The following is a 20,691-nucleotide window of genomic DNA, read 5'->3' on the forward strand; positions in this document are numbered from 1 at the left end:
TTTTGGTCCTCGCTCTTTGTGCTCAGTTTTTTGGCTGCAAACATATTTGTCCCTGTTTTTTTTCACTTTCTTCATTCCTTCACGTTCATCCTGATAGTTTCAGCAGTCTCCTACCAGGAATTTGCTGACAGTTGTGAGTCCTTATATTGATGCTTTGATTATTATTCCTGATTGTTATTCTCTCACTGATAAAGTAGCCGGAAACGCACAAGGACGGAACAGTTTAGTCACAACGTTCTGGGCTGCATGGACCCGACAAGTAGTCCCGTTTCTCCAGAGGCGCAGGCCAGGTTACCTGGTAGGATCAGAGCGGTTTCTGTAGCCTGTGCGCTTCTCAGCTGGACTTTGATGTTGCTGGTTTTTCCTGACTGAGAAATGTTCCACACATTTTTCATCATCCACAACAAGACTTTGATTCTATCTGTGCTCTTGTACTCAAAGAACCTCCATACGGGACTCTGCCGCTGTCTCAGCAGACCGCAGCCATTACTCTGCGGACCAGCGCAGTGAGCGCACGCACATGTGCACACACTCACACAGATGTCCTATGGTGCTCCCAGCTTAAACTCGGAGAGCGGAAAAAATGATTTCATATCAATCCCCAAGGTTTAAAAAAAAAAAAAAAAAAAAAAGTAAATGAAAGTCAGGTTATTAATAATTTCAGTTAGTTTTGTAAACTCACAATTCAGTTTTAATTAGTTATCGTTTTTTCCTTTTAATTATAGTTTTAATTTATTTCAGTTAACGACAATGTTTTTTCAATTTCAGTTTTTGTTATTTCGTTCGTTTTCGTTAACTATAATAACCCTGTCTCACATTACTTCTATTTTACATTCTTTATATAGGCCCCAGTTGAATTTAGGATTTTTTTTTTTTTTTTTAAATTATTGTGCTCATATACAAAATGGCCAACATCCACGCTATTTTTCCCAACATTTTATTAAACTCAGCTTGCAGTCTTCAATCACAGGCTCAGAATTTGTTAATTTGTTCTTGTACAAGATTAACAACTTGGATGAACAGAGCCTCCCACTACAGCTCTGTTTAGCTGACTCTGGGGACTCTAAAATGCAATTAAAATTTTTTTTTTCTTCATTTAACCAGGCTTTTTGATGAGACTGAGACTTTTTGATAGAGCTTATAGTCTGGGTTGGAGCAGGTAACCTTGAACCCTCCCTTAGTCACGTTGCTGTCGGCTTTCTATAATGAGTGTTTCTTCTTCACTCACCTCCTTTCACGTTCTATATATTTATACACCATTTTGCATTTAATTATTAGTTATTATTAAACTCTGGCTCCTCAGTAAATGGAGCCAGTGGTCAAAAGCATGCCAATTATTTAAAAATAAAAAAATAAAAATAAAACAAGGCAAGCTTGGAGTCCAGCAAATCCTCGTGTACACATTTCACTTTTAAATTCCCTATTTTCAGGTTTGGGCTGTGGCAAGCGTGGCAGAGGACCCCAGTGCAGGACTCAGATGAGCAAGTTAACAGTAACTTAACGCTTTAATCCAAAAAAATACTAGAACGTAGCATAAACATAAACACGAACGTGGCAAAAACATGAACGTGGCAAAAAACACACAGCAGGGGAAAAACTAACGATTAACTGACGATGCGACAAGGAACTAAACAACACAGAGACCTTAAATACACAAAGGGATAACGAGGGAAAAGGAAACAGGTGAGAACACAGGTGAACGAAATACACTAACGAGACCAGGGGAAGTAAATCTAAACACAAAGCACAAGGAAAACATCCTCATAGGGGGTCGTTTTGACTGTTGGGTTTTCTCTGTATTATTGTAGGGTCTTTACCCACAATACAAAGCGCCTTGAGGCGACAGGTTGTTGTGATTTGGCGCTATATAAATAAAATTGAATTGAATTGAAAGGAAAACAAAATTGTCAAAATAAAACAGGAAGTGACCTAACGAAATACATGCAGACTTAACACAAGGAGACTGACACACAGAGCTAAGGGAAAGGGAACCTAAACACAAAAGGGCCAAGATTTCAACACACAGGAGCACAGGGAAAACCAGAACATGGAAAACAGAAAACAAAGACAAACTAAAATTCCAAAAATCCTGAACAACCAGAAAACAGAACTTCACAAAAACTCAAAATACTGGGCCACCGGCCCAGGATCATGACACCTATGGCCACTGCAATATACAGTTTTTTTTCCTTCCTTTACCACATTTACGAAGTCCATTGTTGCTCTTCCCCCATGGCCATGAGTGTGTCAGCTCTGCCAGGTCTCCTCTGTCCCATTGGTTTGACTCCATTCCCTCAGTCTTTTCTTTTCCTGTTTCTCTCCATTTCTTGTTTGTCCTCTCTGCAGCTCTGTCTTGCCGCTTCCTCTTCTCTACTTGTTCCTCCATTCTTTATAAAGATGCCCCAGCAGATGTTGCCCATTCCCCTGATTGGTGTGGCAGGAAGCAAAAACTCCACAACAATAAAAGCATGCAATAAATACATTTAAAAACATGCAAGTGTAAAATCAAATAAAACACAACATTAAAATTACTTCTGCCACATCACATAGGACACAAGCAGTGACAGAAATTGGCTACATTGTAGAGGGTGACTCTGCCTCTATAGCTAAACACAAATATTAGTACAGATAGGGGTTAAAGTGGGATTCAGCAGGTTGGAAAACCCCAAAATCAGTTACAGTGGCTCTGTGTGGGAAAAAGAATCACAACTTTCTATGTGACTTCGGGTAGATTTTGTTTGTATGCCGCTGTGATCAGCTGACCTGCTGCTGCTGTGAGGTTTACTGCTCTGTGTGAATGAACTGAGTTCAAGGAGATGTAACCCAGTATTTCAGGAGCTATCTTGGCTGCTTCCATCCACTACACTGACTGTCTACAGCTGGTATAAAGAATGCATTCAGTGAATGAATCTGACCATCATCAGCTTAATTTCAAATTCATATCTGCAACACCTTGTAACACTGACCATGAACACCACAGCCATATACACCAGTCCATCACAGAGCCTTACTGTAAATGTACCACAGAGCAAGCTGGCCTGTTTATCCTACACTAAACCACTCTTCTTCCTCTTCAGAGAGTGAAGAGTGAACTTCTCTCCCATTCTGGGAACTACAGCAGCTGAACCTTTAGCTAGCAGACACACTGTGTGACACACAGCACTGCACACAAACAGTTTGTGTGTTTTCTGATATTTGTTAATCTGAAAGAAACATTGCATTTAAAATTACCTGCCACAACATGTTATTCCCTTTATACTCACTCCTCTTTTGTAGCGCTAGCTAGATGCTGAAGTACTGCAACAACACCTTACGGACATCTGCACTCAATCCAGTCTACTTAACAGTTCTATAAATAATACCTAAAATATATGGTTTTGCCTCTGTCATCTCTTAGTATTCTATATGCCCCAGTGATGGAGGATACACCAATAAGATCGGCCTTTAGGTCTTATTGTTCCTCCAGTTAGGCTCAGATTGATGTTTGAATGTGCAGTGATAGGAAATAAAAACTTCCCTCAAATATGTTAAACCTAAAGTAATGGGCCTGTTCTGAAAATGTAAAGAGTAGAAAGCAAAGATATTTTTGTAAAAATGTAGGGAGTAAAATGTTAGAAAAATAAATGCTCAAGTAAAGTGAAAAATCTACTTAAGTACAGAAATGAAGTATTTGTACTTCGTTACTTCCCACCTCTGATTATTGTAGGGCCTTTACCTTACAATATAAAGCACCTTGAGGTGACTGTTGTTGTGATTTTGTGCTTTATAATTAAATAGATTTGATACATTTTTTCAATTTCTTGTTTCTAATGCCTTACCTTGTTGGGTTCTATCACTGCAAAGAAGCAGCAGTACTCCAGTTTTTTTAATGTATTCATTCATTCATTTATTCATCACTGCACCTTCATTTTCCTACTACACACGACTGTGAATCTTATCAGCACATGAATAGAAGAGCATAGGGCCTGTGAGCTCTGTTTGTGTGCAAGTGAAAAACAGCCCTTTCACTTGTTTTATGCAAGTTGGACTGCTGCAGGAAATCATGGTAAATGACATACAAAAAGCAAACAAACAAAAAAACTTGCACTTCCCGGTAACATACATGAAACTGCACATCTTGCTCTAAAGGGAAGGTTTTTTTTTGTCCCTGTTGTTTCCCTGTTCTTGATCTACTTATGATATTGTAAGGTATTTATCCTATAATGTAAAGTTTCCAAAAAGTTGCTCTTATTTGGCATTATATTAAAAGAATTTAATCAATAAAGTGAATTTTACTTTGTATTGCAATGTATTCTTACTGCAGTGAATTATTTATTACTTTGTTAACAGAAATCTGGGGAAATCTGGACTGAGGGTATCTTGCCTTGGTTTGGGTAAGTGTGGCATACATACAACATCTACAAAATTAAGGTGCATTCAGTAATTCTGAACTATCATGATGTGGTGATCTGCCCCTTCTTTAACATGCAAAAATAACAAATTTTGTGAGTGGGCTGACTGCCCACTGCTGTTCTCATGTCCATCAATATTATGAACAGAACTGATGACAAATGGCAGTCCTGGTGGACATTAGCACACACCGGGAATGCAGTACAAAATCAGCTGTCACTACAGTTTTATAGGGCCAGAAATAACTGAAATCAAGAGTAATTAAACACACAATAGAGGCAGTTCTAGCACACAATTTCCCTCAGTTGTTGAATGTATTCCTACTGCTTATGAGTGAATTATTTCACTGATCAGCACATCATTTTTTCCCTGAAAACAATGATGTGCTAATGTTTAGGAACAAATTGATTGTCAAAGTTATAAAAAATTGAAATGATTTAAATAAAAAAAAAAAAAAAAAACCCTATAAGATATGACAAAAAAAACCCCTCTGGGGCCTGTACAGATTCCAGAGGTACAATTATATGCATTATTTATTAATAAACTATTGCTGTACAAATATAATGCTATTGTGAATTCTTCCATAGATATTTAATAAATATTTGTAATCATAAAGCAACTGAGTCATCGTCAACTTGAAAGAGATAAGATAAATTTGTTCTTATAAAGGATCAAATTTCATTTAAAAAACATGGTTAAACAATATTTACATACTGCTAGGTCACAACAGTTGCCTCAAGAAGAAAAAGAATAAATACTTCAGTTGTCCTAAAAGATGGGAAATTATTGTGACACAGCAATCAAAACAGTGATTCAACAAGTTGAAATATGAATAAACTTAGGACAAAAAGTAAGGAAATTTGTGTTGGGTTGATTATTTCTTTGTTGTAACAGTGCTTCCTGGCAATAAATCTTACATCATTGGAAAGCCTTTTTTATTCCCCCTTAAATGATTAATTTCATTTGTAAGGAATTAATTATCCATATCCATTCACCAAAGGCACTGATGGCCTCTGCATAAACAGGTGGAAGAATCCAAACAGTTTATTATGCTCTTTCAAATTGGATTCAAACAGTAACAACAATGATGAATTCCCTTGGCGAGTTATAAAAATGTAATTATATTGATGAGGATCCAAATGCAGACTGCGGCAGATAGAATTCAACAAAGGGCAAGATTTTTATTCAGGCTGTTGGCAGTTAAAAACAGTGGGGCGAGGCAAACAGATGCTCTGATGAAGACGAGTGAAAGACAGATAGATATCAAAATATCTAAAAATCAAAGAAAATGATCATTATCAAAATATTAAAGGAACACTTTCAAACACACACCAGATCTCATGTCAGTATAGCTGGATGGGTAATGTGTTAGTGTTATGCTCCTGAAGGTCTGGATACAAGTGTGGACAGAGGTGAGATTAACAGAGTTTACAGTTTTTAAATGTTTTGAATGGAGCTCTTATGCTGGCAAGCAACTTTTCTCTCCAAGGCATGTTAATCTCCACTCTCCCAAAACTCTCTCAGCTTTAGCTCACCTCTCCTGCCGCTGGTATCATGAACAAAAGAGAGGTGATGATTAAACAATCCAAAATAGCATTTACGAGTAGTTTTAGAGTAATTTAAGAGTAATTTAAGAGTAGTTGTAAAACAGCTAACTGATCATCTGCAGAGGAACGGTTTATTTGAAGAGTTTCAGTCAGGTTTCAGAATTCATCACAGTACAGAAACAGCATTAGTGAAGGTTACAAATGATCTTCTTACAGCCTCTGACAGTGGACTCATCTCTGTGCTTGTCCTGCTGGACCTCAGTGCAGCTTTGATACTGTTGACCATAACATTTTATTACAGAGATTAGAGCATACTATAGGTATTAAAGGTACTGCACTGCAGTGGTTTGAGTCATATTTATCTCATAGACTCCAATTTGTTCATGTAAATGGGGAGTCTTCTCCAGACACTAAGGTTAATTATGGAGTTCCACAGGGTTCTGTGCTAGGACCAATTCTATTTACATTATACATGCTTCCCTTAGGCAGTATTATTAGAAAGCACTGCATCAATTTTCATTGTTATGCTGATGATACTCAGCTTTACCTATCAATGAAGCCAGATGACACACATCAATTAGTTAAACTGCAGGAATGTACCTTGGCCTCCAGTAACACTGTAACAAATCTTGAATGACCAGGACATATCCTGATCATTTTTGACCAGGATATGTCCTTCAATGAACATATTAAACAAATATGTAGGACCGCTTTTTTGCATTTGTGCAATATTTCTAAAATTAGAAACATCATTTCTCAGAGTGATGCTGAAAAGCTCATTCATGCATTTATTACTTCTAGGCTGGACTATTGTAATTCATTATTATCAGGCTGTCCTAAAAGCTCCCTGAAAAGCCTTCAGCTGATCCAAAATGCTGCAGCTAGAGTACTGACAGGGACTAGAAAGAGAGAGCAGATTTCTCCCATATTGGCTTCTCTTCATTGGCTCCCTGTTAAATCTAGAATAGAATTTAAAATTCTTCTCCTCACATATAAGGTCTGAATAATCAGGCACAGTCACTGACTTTTTTTTAGGGTTAGATACAATAAGACCATGTTCAAAAGTAGAGAATTACAGGTCATCTGGTCTTTTTTGTCTTTAAGACGTGCCTATAGTTAAACTAAATGATTTGTATCATATGGCTTCATCAACAAAAGTAAATGGACATCATGTGTATAACAGTGGAAATGTATGTAGTGTTTTCTAAACGTTTTGATAATAATATTGCACAGGCATGGCATGTATAATGTTTATTGGCACAAAAACAATTCCCAAAGTTGTTAACATAATTAAAAAAAAAAGGAATGTGTCCTGTTTCAATGTTGTAGTGATATCCACAGGGGAAACATGTCCCTCAAATCAAAGACATATTTTTGCATGCCCCCCCCCCCCCCCCCCCCCCCCCCACACACACACACACACACACAATGTAATGTTCTTATTCTTATGCAGGAACTTGGGTTACCTTTGGAGGCCAGATCACAGATGAGGTAAGAATAAGTAATAACCTTTCTTTCATATATAATTCAGCCTCATGTTTAACAAAACTTTTAGCAAAATTTGGGAAACTACTCAAAAATTACAGCAATTAGGAATTATCAGGTGTTGATTATAGACACAATAAATTATTTGACTCTTCAAAACTTGTGGTTACTGTCAACAACCATGTGCTGCTCTAAACATCGTACTAAGGATCTAAAATGAAACTTACTCATTGCTAAAAAGAGAAGCTTCTTTATTAATTAATAGCATTTTTGTGTGCCATAAGTCAATATACAGTATATAAACATTTTTATCTACTACACACACACACACACACACACACACACACACACACACATACATATATACACACACACACAGAAAACTATATGCCTTTAAGAAAAACAGAGGAAAATTACTGTATGAAAAATATCTTAATATAAATTATTTTTCTACAATCCAAGTAACCAGATGTATGATTAGACAAAGCTTGCAGCACTTAATACAAAAAGACTATTTACCATCTAGTTAGCTTTCAGCAAAATACATACTGCTGTCAGTCCTTTGTCATGATCTGCTGTGGCAGGCAAGGCAGAGGACCCCAAAGCAGGACTCTCGAGGCTCAAATTATGTTCAAATTAAACTTTATTAATTAAACCAAAATACCCAAACTGGATGGGAGCCAGCTACACAAGAAAACACAAAAACTTGAAATACGAAGCACACAGCAGTAGCCACCATTTGGGGCTACACAGGCGAGGACGCAACAAAGACAAAAGCAGACAATAAATACACCAGGTGTCAGGTTTTGGCTGTGGCAAGCGAGGCAGAGGACCCCAGTGCAGGACTCAGACAAGGAGTTTAACCATAACTTAAATCTTTAATCCAAAATACTGGAACGTAGCATAAACATGGACATGGCATAAAGCACACAGCAGGGAAAAACCAACGATTAACTGACAACGTGACAAGGAACTAAAAAACACAGAGACGACCTAAAATACGCTGGGCAAAGGAAACAGGTGAGAACACAGGTGAATGAAATACACTAACGAGACAAGGGGACGTAAATCTAATGTAATGAGCAAATTAAACCTATTTACTATATTGGATTAAGATTTGCACCACAAATGTGAAACAGTAAAAGTAAAAAATTAACTGCCTATAATCCCGTTATGCCTAGTAAAAGGTCCTTTTCATCACTCTGCTTAAATTTCTGATAAATTTATATTTGTGCTGGATGCAAAAACAAAACAAACAAAAATGATGTGCTGGCCAAGCAGTGATTATATAGGTAAGTGCACTGGAGAAAGCAGGAAAGTGACTGTACTTGAGGAAAAAGCTGTGGAGGATGGGGTGCCAGGATGGCTCAGTGGGTGAGCAGGCAAGTATATATGCTGCATATGATGCAGGCAGGTCCCCATCTCTCTCCCCACTTTCCTGCCTATCTTTACTATTCACTACAAAGGCAAGAAGGCCCAAAAAATATCTTCTGGGCAGCTTGAGGGTAATGAACCTGCCAGCAGTTCAAGAGGTACCTGAGGTGCTTTTAGGGTTTGGCATTCTTACTTTTCTTTGGCAATGTAGTTTCCCAAGCACTTCAGACACCAACATTTTACTGAAGCTGTAAAAAGTGCTCTTGTTTGATAAGACTGAAGCTTTAAGTCGTAATCCATGAGAGCTACCACAAGACACATCTTAACCACTCATAGTTCACAAATTCTTATCTTTTTTTTAAACTTTATTATTTCCATGCAAAATAAGGTGGGACAGTAATCTCATATACCTCATCTACAGCCATCCAGTTTGTTTTATTTTATTGTTTTGTTATTTTTTAAATATGTACATAATATTTTTAAATAGGTGAATATATAGTATAAGCAAATATTTATGAAAAATGAGGAAAATATGTAACTCTCATAACAATACTGGAGTTCACTGAATTAAACACAAATTCTTTTTTGCATAAAGCAATAGTTAAGCAAGAATTTATATTGAAGGTATTGTAATTCTTGCTTAATATAATGGTGCAACAACTATAGCATCTCCTTTCAAAATTTAAATGATGTTTATTGTATCTCTACCTCAGGGAGAATAGCTGTCATTTTGCACAGCAAACATAATTTAGGAGGAAAAAAAATCAGATTTGTGCAATAATTCAGCAATTTGAAAGACACGGATAAAGTCTTTATCTTCAGCATAAGTACAAAATTATGTGGTATTCTGGCTCATGGTGTCTAAGGTATAATTTTTGATTTTTAGTGATAGCTGTAGAAAAGGTTTATCAGAGGTCAAAGGTAGAGAGTACAATGGAGTCATATTTTGCTCATCTTTATCATACAGTGTTTTTCTCTTGAAGGTGGCAGAAGAACTTATGACTTTGGCGTATGAGAATGGAATCAATTTGTTTGACACAGCTGAGGTGTATAATTCTGGAAAGTAAGTAATACTATATTTAAATTTGGGGGGATAAAAAGTGGGAAGTGGCTTAATCCACTCTTTATTGATCATACATATATGCAACTAAGTGGTTCTATTGCACCAGAAGCTGTTAACAGCTAAAACTGAGAGCTAAAAGCAAAATATACTGTTTCAGAGTGCGGTTTAAGGCAGAGCAACCTGTTTTTCAAAGGGCTTGAGCTAGCCATCCATCTGTCCATTCATTTTCTTAACTGCTTATCAAGTTCTGCAGTGGGGGTGGGTGGATGGACGGCTGGAGCCTGGAGCCTATAACAGATGTTATAGGGCAAAAATCAGGGCTAACTGGGTTCTTATATTTATTAATTTATTTCATTTTTAATTGACAAATATTAAAATATCTATTTCTTTCTCTCTCTGTGTGTGTGTGTGTGTGTCTTCAAACATCTTTTTAACTCTTTTCCAAGAGCTGAAATCGTCTTGGGAAATATCATACAAAAGAAAGGATGGAGGTAAAGTTTTCCAACTTCTGTGCCTTATTTATGAATACTTTAAAAATTGTGGTATTAAACGTAGATATATTTTGTTAGTTTGAAATTTGTATTCCTCCTAAATTAGTTTATTGTATTGTCATCTGCATGGTAAAGTGTTCCCAATCTGTCATAATTGTGGTGGTTCCACTGGTATTCAGTCTCATTATTGATGCACTATACTTCCATCTGGTAATGTGGATAAATATACAAAGGAAAGGTACAGGACACCTGGACAACCACCTTCATAGGTTCACAGGTAATCTGTGGAAACAAAATATAATGGATTTTTTTAAATTGGCAGACCAGGAAGGAGTATCTAAACATACAGTGGCTTGCAAAAGTATTCATACCCCTTGAACTTTTCCATATTTTGTCACATTACAACCACAAACATAAATATATTTCACTGGAATTTAATGTGAAAGACCAACACAAAGTGGTTACAATTGTGAAGTGCAAAGAAAATTATACATGATTCAAAACATTCTTTACAAATAAAAAACTGAAAAGTGCAGTGTGCAAAAGTATTGATCCCCCTTTTCTCTGAGTGCAACCAACTGCATTGAGAAGTTGCCTGATGACTGCTAATGACTACAAAGAGTCCACCTGTGTGTAATCTAACCTCAGTACAAATACAGCTGCTCCGTGACGGCCTCAGAGGTTGGTTAAGAGAATATTGGGGAGTAAACAGCATCATGAAGTCCAAAGAACACAGCAGACAGGTCAGGAAGAAGGTTGTGGAGAAGTTTAAAGCAGGCTTAGGCTATAAAAAGATTTCCCAAGCTTTGAACATCTCACGGAGCGCTGTTCAATCCATTATCCAGAAATGGAAAGAGTACGGCACAACTGTAAACCTACCAAGACAAGGCCGTCCACCTAAACTTACAGGCCCAACAAGGAGAGCACTGATCAGAGATGCAGCCAAGAGGCCCACGGTGACTCTGGACCAAATGCAGAGATCCACAGCTCAGGTGGGGGAATCTGTCCACAGGACAACTATTAGTCATGTACTGCACAAATGTGGTCTTTATGGAAGAGTGGCAAGAAGAAAGCTATTGTTAAAAGAAAACCATCAAAAGTCCTGTTTGCAGTTTGCCAGAAGCCATGTTGGAGACACAGCAAACATGTGGAACAAGGTGCTTTGGTCAGAGGAGACCAAAATTGAACTTTCTGGCCAAAATGCAAAACACTGTGTGGCAGAGAATTAACACTGCACATCACTCTGAACACACCATCCCCACTGTCACATATGGTGGTGGCAGCATCATGCTCTGGGGCTGCTTCTCTTCAGCAGGGACAGAGAAGTTGGTCAGAGTTGATGGGAAGATGGATGGAGCCAAATACAGGAAGAAAACCTGCTGGAGTCTGCAAAAGACTTGAGACTGGGGCGGAGGTTCACCTTCCAGCAGGACAACGACCCTAAACATAAAGCCAGGGCTACAATGGAACGGTTTCAAACCAAACATATTCATGTGTTAGAACGGCCCAGTCAAAGTCCAGACCTAAACCCAATCTGCTGTTCACAAACGCTCTCCATCTAATCTGACTGAGCTTGAGCTGTTTTGCAAAGAAGAATGGGCAAAACTTTCAGTCACTAGATGTTCAAAGCTGGTGGAGACAAACCCTAAAAGACCTGCAGCTGTAACTGCAGCAAAAGGTGGTTCCACAAAGTACTGACTCAGGGGGCTCAATACTTTTGCACACCACAGTTTTTTATTTGTAAAAAATGTTTTGAATCATGTATAATTTTCTTTGCACTTCACAATTGTAACCACTTTGTGTTGGTCTTTCACATTAAATTCCAGTGAAATATATTTATGTTTGTGGTTGTAATGTGACAAAATATGGAAAAGTTTAAGGGATATCAATAATTTTGCAAGCCACTGTATAGGTTACTTAATGGAAAGAAACTTTATCCCTTTCATGAATAGTGGTCACTACAGTGGACAGCTATTCAAAAGTTGTTCTTTTGTATATGTATGTGTTTTGTTGTTATAGTTGCATATCAGCCAACACAGTGGATGTTTGTGCATGATCCTATATACTGCTACCTATTGGCAAATCATGGGAAGTTGTTTCTGCTTTTGTTATTTGAATGCAGTTAACGGGATCAGGATTAGTTGATGCAGTAGTGAGAGTGAAATCTTAGGATGCAATATCATTTTCTGTTATTGTGTGGTGGCCACATATATGCACATTTCACACCAGAATGCCCCAAGCTCTTATTGTGAAGAGAGAGACGGGAATAGATCTGGAAAAGGCGGGAGAGAGAGGCCTGGGATAAAAGGGCTTGACTCCTCCTTTTGGAGGAGATATATTTGGAGTTCTAGTTGTGTGTTTTTTACCGAATAAAGCTGAGATTACATACCTGCTCGTGTCTCCTTCCACCGACTCCTACATTGGTGACCCCGACTAAAGAACATGTCTGCTGACGACAGCTCAACGGCCGCGGCCGCTGTTTCCTCACCAGCCGCCGCCGTTTCCTCACCAGCCGCCGCCGTTTCTCCCGCTATTTTTGCGGCCACGGTCAAGCTCCCGGAGTTCTGGCAGCACGATCCAGAGCCTTGGTTCCAGCATGTGGAGGCCCAGTTTCACCTCCGCGGGATCACCTCAGACGACACCAAGTATTACCATGTCGTCGCGGCGCTGGACTCTGCTTCTACCCGCCGGCTGATGGGACTGCTCCGGGACCCGCCGCCTGCTAACAAGTATGGAGCGCTGAAGGAGAATCTGCTGCGGATTTATCAGCTTTCAGACGAAGAGCGGGCTGATCGCCTGTTATCCCTGAATGGCTTGGGAGATGGTAAACCCTCCGAGCTGATGGAGCACATGCTGGCTCTGCTCGGCCCGGGCGACGCTTCGTTTCTCTTTACGCATCTGTTCCTGCGCCAGCTCCCCCCTCCCGTGCGCACCGCGCTAGCCAGCTCCGCTCTGATACGGGCCAAGGATTACCGCGGGCTAGCTGAAGAGGCGGACAAGATTTTGCTGGCATCCAGGCATTCCGGTGTGCATGCACTTTTACCGAGTGCGGCTCTACAAGGGGCGGAGACGAGAGAAGCTGGTGCTGTGGCCGCCGTCGCAGAGCGCCGGAGGAAGGAGAGCGTGCTCTGCTTCTATCATCGCCGGTTCGGAGTGAAGGCGAAGCGCTGCATTCCGCCGTGTACCTTCCAGCACCAGGGAAACGAGAGGGCCAGTGCTCACTAGCAGCTGTGTGCGCTGGCAGCTCGGACAAGCTGCTCTTCATTGAGGACACTGCTTCGGGACGCCGTCTGCTTGTGGACTCGGGTGCTCAGCGTAGCATCATGCCGGCTTCAGCTGCGGACGCCTTGGGACAATGTCACGGACCCCTGCTGGACGCGGCGAACGGTACCCCCATTCGCACATATGGAATGAGGTTGGTGACTGTGTGTTTCAAGGGACGTCAGTTTAACTGGGACTTTGTGATAGCGTCTGTGTCAGTACCTATACTCGGCGCTGATTTCTTGTGTGCTTTCAGGTTGTTGGTCGATGTAGCTAATAGGTGCTTGATAGATGCTGTGTCTTTTGATACCTACCCCTGTACACTTGGTAGTCCTGGCCCCCTGCCCCTCGCTAACATGCTTGCCACAGGTGATGAGTACCAGCGTTTGCTTGCCGAGTTTCCCACCCTCACGGTTCCCACCTTCTCTGCAGCCGTAGCTAAACATGGTGTGGAGCATTACATTACCACTGTGGGTCCGCCGGTTTTTGCGCGTGCACGCCGTCTCGATGCCGCGAAGTTAGCGATAGCCAGGGAGGAGTTTGCAAACATGGAGCGCCTTGGTATTGTGCGCCGCTCAAACAGCCCGTGGGCGTCCCCGTTGCACATGGTCCCTAAAGCTGACGGTGGGTGGCGCCCTTGTGGGGATTTTAGGCGCCTTAATAATGCGACGACTAATGACAGGTACCCGGTTCCCCACATTCAAGATTTTTCGGTTCATCTTGCGGGGGCAACTATTTTTTCAAAGGTGGATTTGGTGAGGGGATACCATCAGGTTCCTGTCCATCCGCGTGATGTGCCCAAGACCGCGGTTATCACTCCTTTTGGCCTTTTCGAGTTTTTGCGAATGCCCTTCGGTCTGAAGGGCGCGGCACAGACGTTTCAGCGCCTCATGGACTCCGTTTTGCGTGGTATGCCATTTTTGTTCGTCTATCTGGATGACATACTGGTTGCCAGCCCTTCCGCCGCGGAGCATTCAGTGCACCTCCGCCAGTTGTTTGAGCGTCTCAGTGAGCACGGTTTGATTGTGAATCCAGCTAAATGCCAGTTCGGTCTGCCGGCCATAGAGTTTTTGGGACACCTCGTTTCGCCCCAAGGGGCGTTTCCCCTGCCCGCTAAGGTGGAGGCAGTTTCTGCTTTTCCGCGCCCTTCCTCAGTGAAGCCCCTGCAGGAGTTTTTGGGGATGGTGAACTTTTATAACCGTTTCATCCCCCGGGCTGCTCACCTCATGCACCCTCTGTGCAGTGCACTTCAGGGCAAGAAGGGCAACCAAGAGATAGAGTGGACACCTGAGCGGGTGCAGGCATTTGACAGTGCCAAAGCTGCTCTTGCCAACGCTGCCCTGCTGGCCCACCCGTCTCCCGAGGCGCCTGTTGCCCTTACTACCGATGCCTCCGATTTTGCAGTCGGGGCCGTGTGCGAACAATGGGTGGGCGGTGCTTGGCAGCCCCTCGCCTTTTTTAGCAGGAAGCTTCGGGATGCGGAGAGAAAGTACAGTACGTTTGACAGGGAGCTCCTTGCCCTTTTTCTCGCGACGCGTCATTTCCGGTTCCTGCTTGAGGGCCGTCACTTTACTGCTTTTGTAGACCACAAACCTCTCACATTTGCCATGGCAAAGGTTTCAGAACCATGGACTGCACGGCAGCAACGGCAGCTTTCTGCTATTTCAGAGTTTACCACTGACATTCAGCACGTCGCCGGCAAGTGTAATCGGGTGGCTGACTGTCTGTCCAGGGCGCAGGTTAGTTCTGTGCATTTGGGAGTGGACTACTCTGCCATGGCTGCCGACCAACTTACGGATACGGAGATTCAGGCTTTTAAGAGGGCCGAGTCCAGTTTGCGTTTGGAAGATGTCTCATTTCAGGATAGTGGCGTAACCCTACTTTGCGACGTCTCATTGGGCAGGCCTCGCCCCTTGGTTCCTGCTTGCTGGCGTCGGCGGGTTTTTGAGGCAGTTCATTCTCTTTCGCACCCAGGAGTTAAAGCCTCAGTTAAGTTGGTAGGGGCCAAGTTTGTGTGGCCCGGCCTCCGGAAAGAGGTCAGGGCGTGGGCTTCCTCATGTGTTGCTTGTCAGCGCGCCAAAGTGCAACGACACACCAAATCCCCTCTGGAGCACTTTCCCATACCCCAGAGAAGGTTCGAACATGTCCATGTAGACCTGGTAGGTCCATTTCCCCCTTCCCGGGGTTTCACCCATCTCCTGACAATGGTGGACAGGACGACTCGGTGGCCTGAAGCAGTTCCTTTGGCGTCAACCACCTCAGCAGATGTTGCTCGTGCGTTCGTCTCCTCCTGGGTATCTCGGTTTGGCGTACCGCTTGACTTGACATCTGACAGGGGTCCTCAGTTCACGTCTGAGCTGTGGACTGCTGTGGCGGAGAACCTTGGCGTCAGACTCCATCGCACTACCGCGTACCACCCGCAGGCCAATGGCCTTTGCGAGAGGTTCCACCGTACCATGAAGGCTGCCTTACGGGCTGCGCTGGTGGACAGCAGCTGGGTTGACCGCCTTCCTTGGGTCCTGCTGGGCCTGCGTGCGACACCTAAGGAGGACCTGCAGTCTTCTTCAGCCGAGCTGGTCCTGGGCCAGCCTTTGAGGGTTCCAGGGGAATTCCTTCCTGGTGCATCTGCTTCGGGGGCCGACAAAAGGAGCGGGCCGGTTTTCCCGGGGAATGATAGGTTTTTGGCCCCGGTAGCGGCGCATCACTGCCTTCCACAGTCATATGTGCCAAAGGACCTGATGTCTGCCAAGTACGTTTTTATCCGCCATGACGCGCACCGTTCTCCACTTCGACCTCCTTATGATGGTCCATTCCGTGTGCTAGAGGTGGGACCTAAGGATTTTTTGGTTGAGCTGGGAGGTCGTCAGGAGCGGGTTTCGGTGGATCGCCTTAAGCCTGCTCACATGTTTCCGGATGGTCCTATTGAGTTGGCCCAACCTCCGCGCCGCGGTCGTCCTCCCGTTTCTATGCCTCACTCGGAGGACCTGTCCCCAGCTGCTGTTTTTTTCCCTGCCAGGGGGCAGTCTCGCCGTGGTCGGGGCTATGCCCCTCCCTCGTTTTCACCACCTGTGGTCGCCAAGCACAGCCGTAGCGGCCGCCTTGTTAAACCCCCTAGGAGATACTCTTGAGGTGGTATTTTATTTTTGCTATGTTGTGTTGAAAATGGTTGCTGTTTTTATTATTGTATTGTTTGCCATTCTGTGTGTTCAGGGGGGGCCTGTGTGGTGGCCACATATATGCACATTTCACACCAGAATGCCCCAAGCTCTTATTGTGAAGAGAGAGACGGGAATAGATCTGGAAAAGGCGGGAGAGAGAGGCCTGGGATAAAAGGGCTTGACTCCTCCTTTTGGAGGAGATATATTTGGAGTTCTAGTTGTGTGTTTTTTACCGAATAAAGCTGAGACTACATACCTGCTCGTGTCTCCTTCCACCGACTCCTACAATTGGTTTGTTAAATATTTGTTTATAATTCCATGCAAAATAGGTGCATAAACAGGAAACAGGAAAACACTCATGAAAGGAACCAAGTGATTTGTTGAAGAATACAAAAACAGAAAGAGAGGTTATAAGGCAGAACAAAAAAAGGTCTGTGAAGGCCACAGAAGGTATAAAAATGACAAATTATTTAACATTACATTCAAAATTTACAATAAATTTTTTAGATAAGAATCCATTTCACAACAATGAAATTGACCACAACTGTGGTGCTACCACTTCAGCAGAGAGGATTGTGATATTTTTCTTTATTAATTTTTATTTTCTAAAATTAGCAATATCTGCTACCTTATGTTTAAACAATAGCTCTGCTAGCTAACTCGAACTATGAGACTTTGTGTTTAGTGTCAGAGCAGTGCTGTAGACAATTTGGCATGGAGTGATGCAGAGAACAATTAGATCAAAGGCTAACCAAATCAGAAACTTATCAGGCCAGGGCATCACAGGCTGGAGGGTAAACTAGTTGGAGAGAACTTGGCAGCTAGCTAACTGGCTGATAGGGGAGAACACTGGTGGCTATCACTCTCCTGGCTAGGCTTAGCAAGGAGGTTACAGGGATATTCAGTTGCATGTTCAGCTCTGTCCAAGATCTCCATGAAACAGGTGTGATAAACTCTGTCCTCTCAACCAGAGCATCTTGGTGAAAAGAAAGCACACCCTTTTTTAAATTCTAAGGTTTTACATATCAGGACATAATAAAAATCTGGTCCTTAGCAGGTCTTAAAATTAAGAAATGCAACCTGAAAACATAATATATTACACCGTATCATTTTCTTAACAAAGAATAAGACAAAATTTAGAAGCAGTGTGTGTAAAAACTAAGTACAACCTTACTGCTTCCATAGAGGTTAAGAGGGTAAGTAGCAGCCAGGCGCTGATAATGGAATAAACCCGATTAACTGATCTTCAGCAAGCATGAGCACCTTTATAAAGACTAACATTCTGAGAATTTGATGGTATGAAGTATTCAGTTGTGTGTTAACACAATTCCAAGGAGGAAAAACATAATTAATTAAATTAATGAAGATCATCAATCTGGGAAAGGTTACAAGGCCATTTCCAAACAATCTGATGTCCAAAAATTCCAAAAAAAAGTCCTAAAATTCCCCCACAATGATGTGAGAGACTGATGAAGTCATACAGAAAATTATTATTTCAAGTTACTTTGTGTTATTGATGCTAAATGTGGTTCTACAAGCTATTGTATCATGGAGTGTACTTCATTTTTCACACACTGCTTCTGCATTTTGGCATTTAATCTAATTCTTTCATTGGAAATCCTAGAGCATAGATCCATTTTGACCACATGGTTCTGGCAGGGTTGTTGCCAGTGAGCAGGAAGGGGGACTAGCATGCAGACAAACCAGGGGCTTATAGGCTTATGAATAATTAGCAGAAATAACAAGGACAATAATAAATTTGATTATAATAAATTTGATTTTACTTTTGTTTATTTTTTCAATAAGTCAGTGTACTTCTGCTTTTTGTTATTGAAATATTTTCTTTCCGGTGACCATATTTGAGAGAACAGAAATCCGGCCGTCTGATTTCTGTATTTTTTATTCTCTGACATGCAGGCGCTCCAGTTTAGTCATCACCACCAAAATCTTCTGGGGTGGAAAGTAAGTATACACAGATTTTTTTCCTCATGTTTCCTCACTTAAGTCACTTGCCCATTTCACTATGATATGATGAATGAAATAGGCATAAAAAAGTGTTGCAGATAGATAGATGAACAGCCAGACTGTTAAGACAGCCTAGACTACCACCCTGAGAATGGACTCTGATGCAGACACTACCTAAGAGCAAATACAACTTAGAATTAATTATTCATAAGAGCAAAAACAAATTGATTTCTCTTGGTTTTTCCTCTGGAAAAATAGGTATCTGGGCATGAGAGGGGTCCGCTAGGGGAAGAGACAGAGAGAGAATTAGTCAGCTGGACTTGGGAGGTCAGAGATGGTGAGAGCCAAAGTTACACTGAGGTGGTGGGTTAAGAGACAGGCTTACCCAGGTGGGTTAGGGATTCCACAGGGATAGGTAGATGGAGGAGCAGGGGTTGTTTCTTCTGGGAGGGCAGGCAGGCAGGTAAGTGGAAGAAGAACCAAGAGGAGAAAGAAACAGCTAGAGCAGATGCTCAAGCTGAAGCTGGGCAGCAGCTGCTCATAGAGGTCACTGGAAATGGAGACACAGGTAAAGTGTTGTCATTTCTGTGCACCACACTGTAAGAGCTGCTAAGCTGCAGAGAATAGGTGCTTAGTGGCTCCTTAAATCCAGCAGGGTGATGATACCTGATGGACAGCAGGTGAACTTCATTGCACACGTGAACCCAGATGCCGCCTAGGAGGTGGAGCGGCCAAGAACCACCTGAACTCAGGAAAACAACTGCAGCAACCCACAAGGACCATGACATAGATAGATAGATAGATAGATAGATAGATAGATAGATAGATAGATAGATAGATAGATAGATAGATAGATAGATAGATAGATAGATAGATAGATAGATAGATAGACTACTGTATTACAGTAGCAGGATACAGAACAAATACAGAGTAATCTACAATAAAAACAACACTGTTAAAAGTAAAATTACCACATGCCCATGGAGAAGGCCTTATAATGTGAGGTTGCTTTTACATGTAATGATGTGCAATACATTGTAGGGCATTTTATAATTCTCCAGAATAGGAAAGTAGAGAAAGCTAAACCTCGAGTTACTTCCAGTGTGTTCATCAGAGTGTGAATGTGTGTGAATACAGAGGTACCTTGAGGTATGAGTGTCCCAACTAATGCTTTTTTTTGTGATTCGATCTGTTGCTTGATCGTTTTTTTTTGCTTTATGTTGCAAGCGAATGTCTGAGTTACGAGTGAGTGAAAATACACCATCCTCCACCAGGAGGAAGCATTTCAGCATTCAGTTCATTTTTTTTCTTGCCATGCAAACATCTCTGTCGGATCGTTGTTGCTGTGTTTGATTAATTTTTGCACAAAGAAAGGAACACTGTAACATTGTAACCTGCTGCAGGGTGTCACAAGCTGGACCTTAATCTCTGCGTGAAAGAAGCTGTGGCCTGAAACTGTGTCTGAAAGGGACTTCAAAGGGTTTGAGCGAGAAATGTTAGAAGTGGAGGAGATTGTGTCTCTCTGAAAGTCGATGGTTCTGGAAGTAAACAAAGAAGATGTTGACGACCTCGTCGAGAACCACAACGAGGAACTGACGAAAATGGGATTAAAGGAGCTACAGCAGCAGCAGAATACAGAGGTTTTGCAGGACATTAATGTGGAGGAGCCAGAGGAGCAGAAGGTGGTTATCCCTAAAGCAGTGCTTCTCAAATAGTGGGGTGCGCTACCAGGGGGGGCACGTCTGACCCTGGGGAACATGCTTTTTTTGCCATACTAGAATAAATTGTAATTGCACATCCACAACAGTAGGTGGTCAGTGGCGGTCTCATTGTCAGAGTGTGCGCAGTAAGTAATAATTCTATGGTGCACAGGTCCGCCATGTCTATTTATAGTTGCGCTGGAGAGGGGGGCGCAAAAGTTTTTTTTCTTCCTAGGGGGGCATAACTGAAAATAATTG

At 41.9% G+C, this 20,691-nt stretch overlaps 1 protein-coding gene across 1 annotated transcript in view; it reads left to right on the plus strand.

Moving 5' to 3' along the window:
• LOC115783400 (voltage-gated potassium channel subunit beta-2-like) overlaps window positions 1-20,691 on the plus strand; it is a 123,487-nt gene that overhangs the window by 30,060 nt on the left and 72,736 nt on the right. Inside the window, exons 3-7 of the mRNA XM_030734208.1 lie at window positions 4,330-4,373; window positions 7,390-7,427; window positions 9,779-9,858; window positions 10,305-10,349; window positions 18,686-18,730. Coding sequence (XP_030590068.1) covers window positions 4,330-4,373; window positions 7,390-7,427; window positions 9,779-9,858; window positions 10,305-10,349; window positions 18,686-18,730 — 252 coding nt within the window. The remainder of the gene's footprint in view (window positions 1-4,329; window positions 4,374-7,389; window positions 7,428-9,778; window positions 9,859-10,304; window positions 10,350-18,685; window positions 18,731-20,691) is intronic.

Source organism: Archocentrus centrarchus, chromosome 7 (assembly GCF_007364275.1).
Source record: "Archocentrus centrarchus isolate MPI-CPG fArcCen1 chromosome 7, fArcCen1, whole genome shotgun sequence".
Classification (NCBI taxonomy): domain Eukaryota; kingdom Metazoa; phylum Chordata; class Actinopteri; order Cichliformes; family Cichlidae; genus Archocentrus; species Archocentrus centrarchus.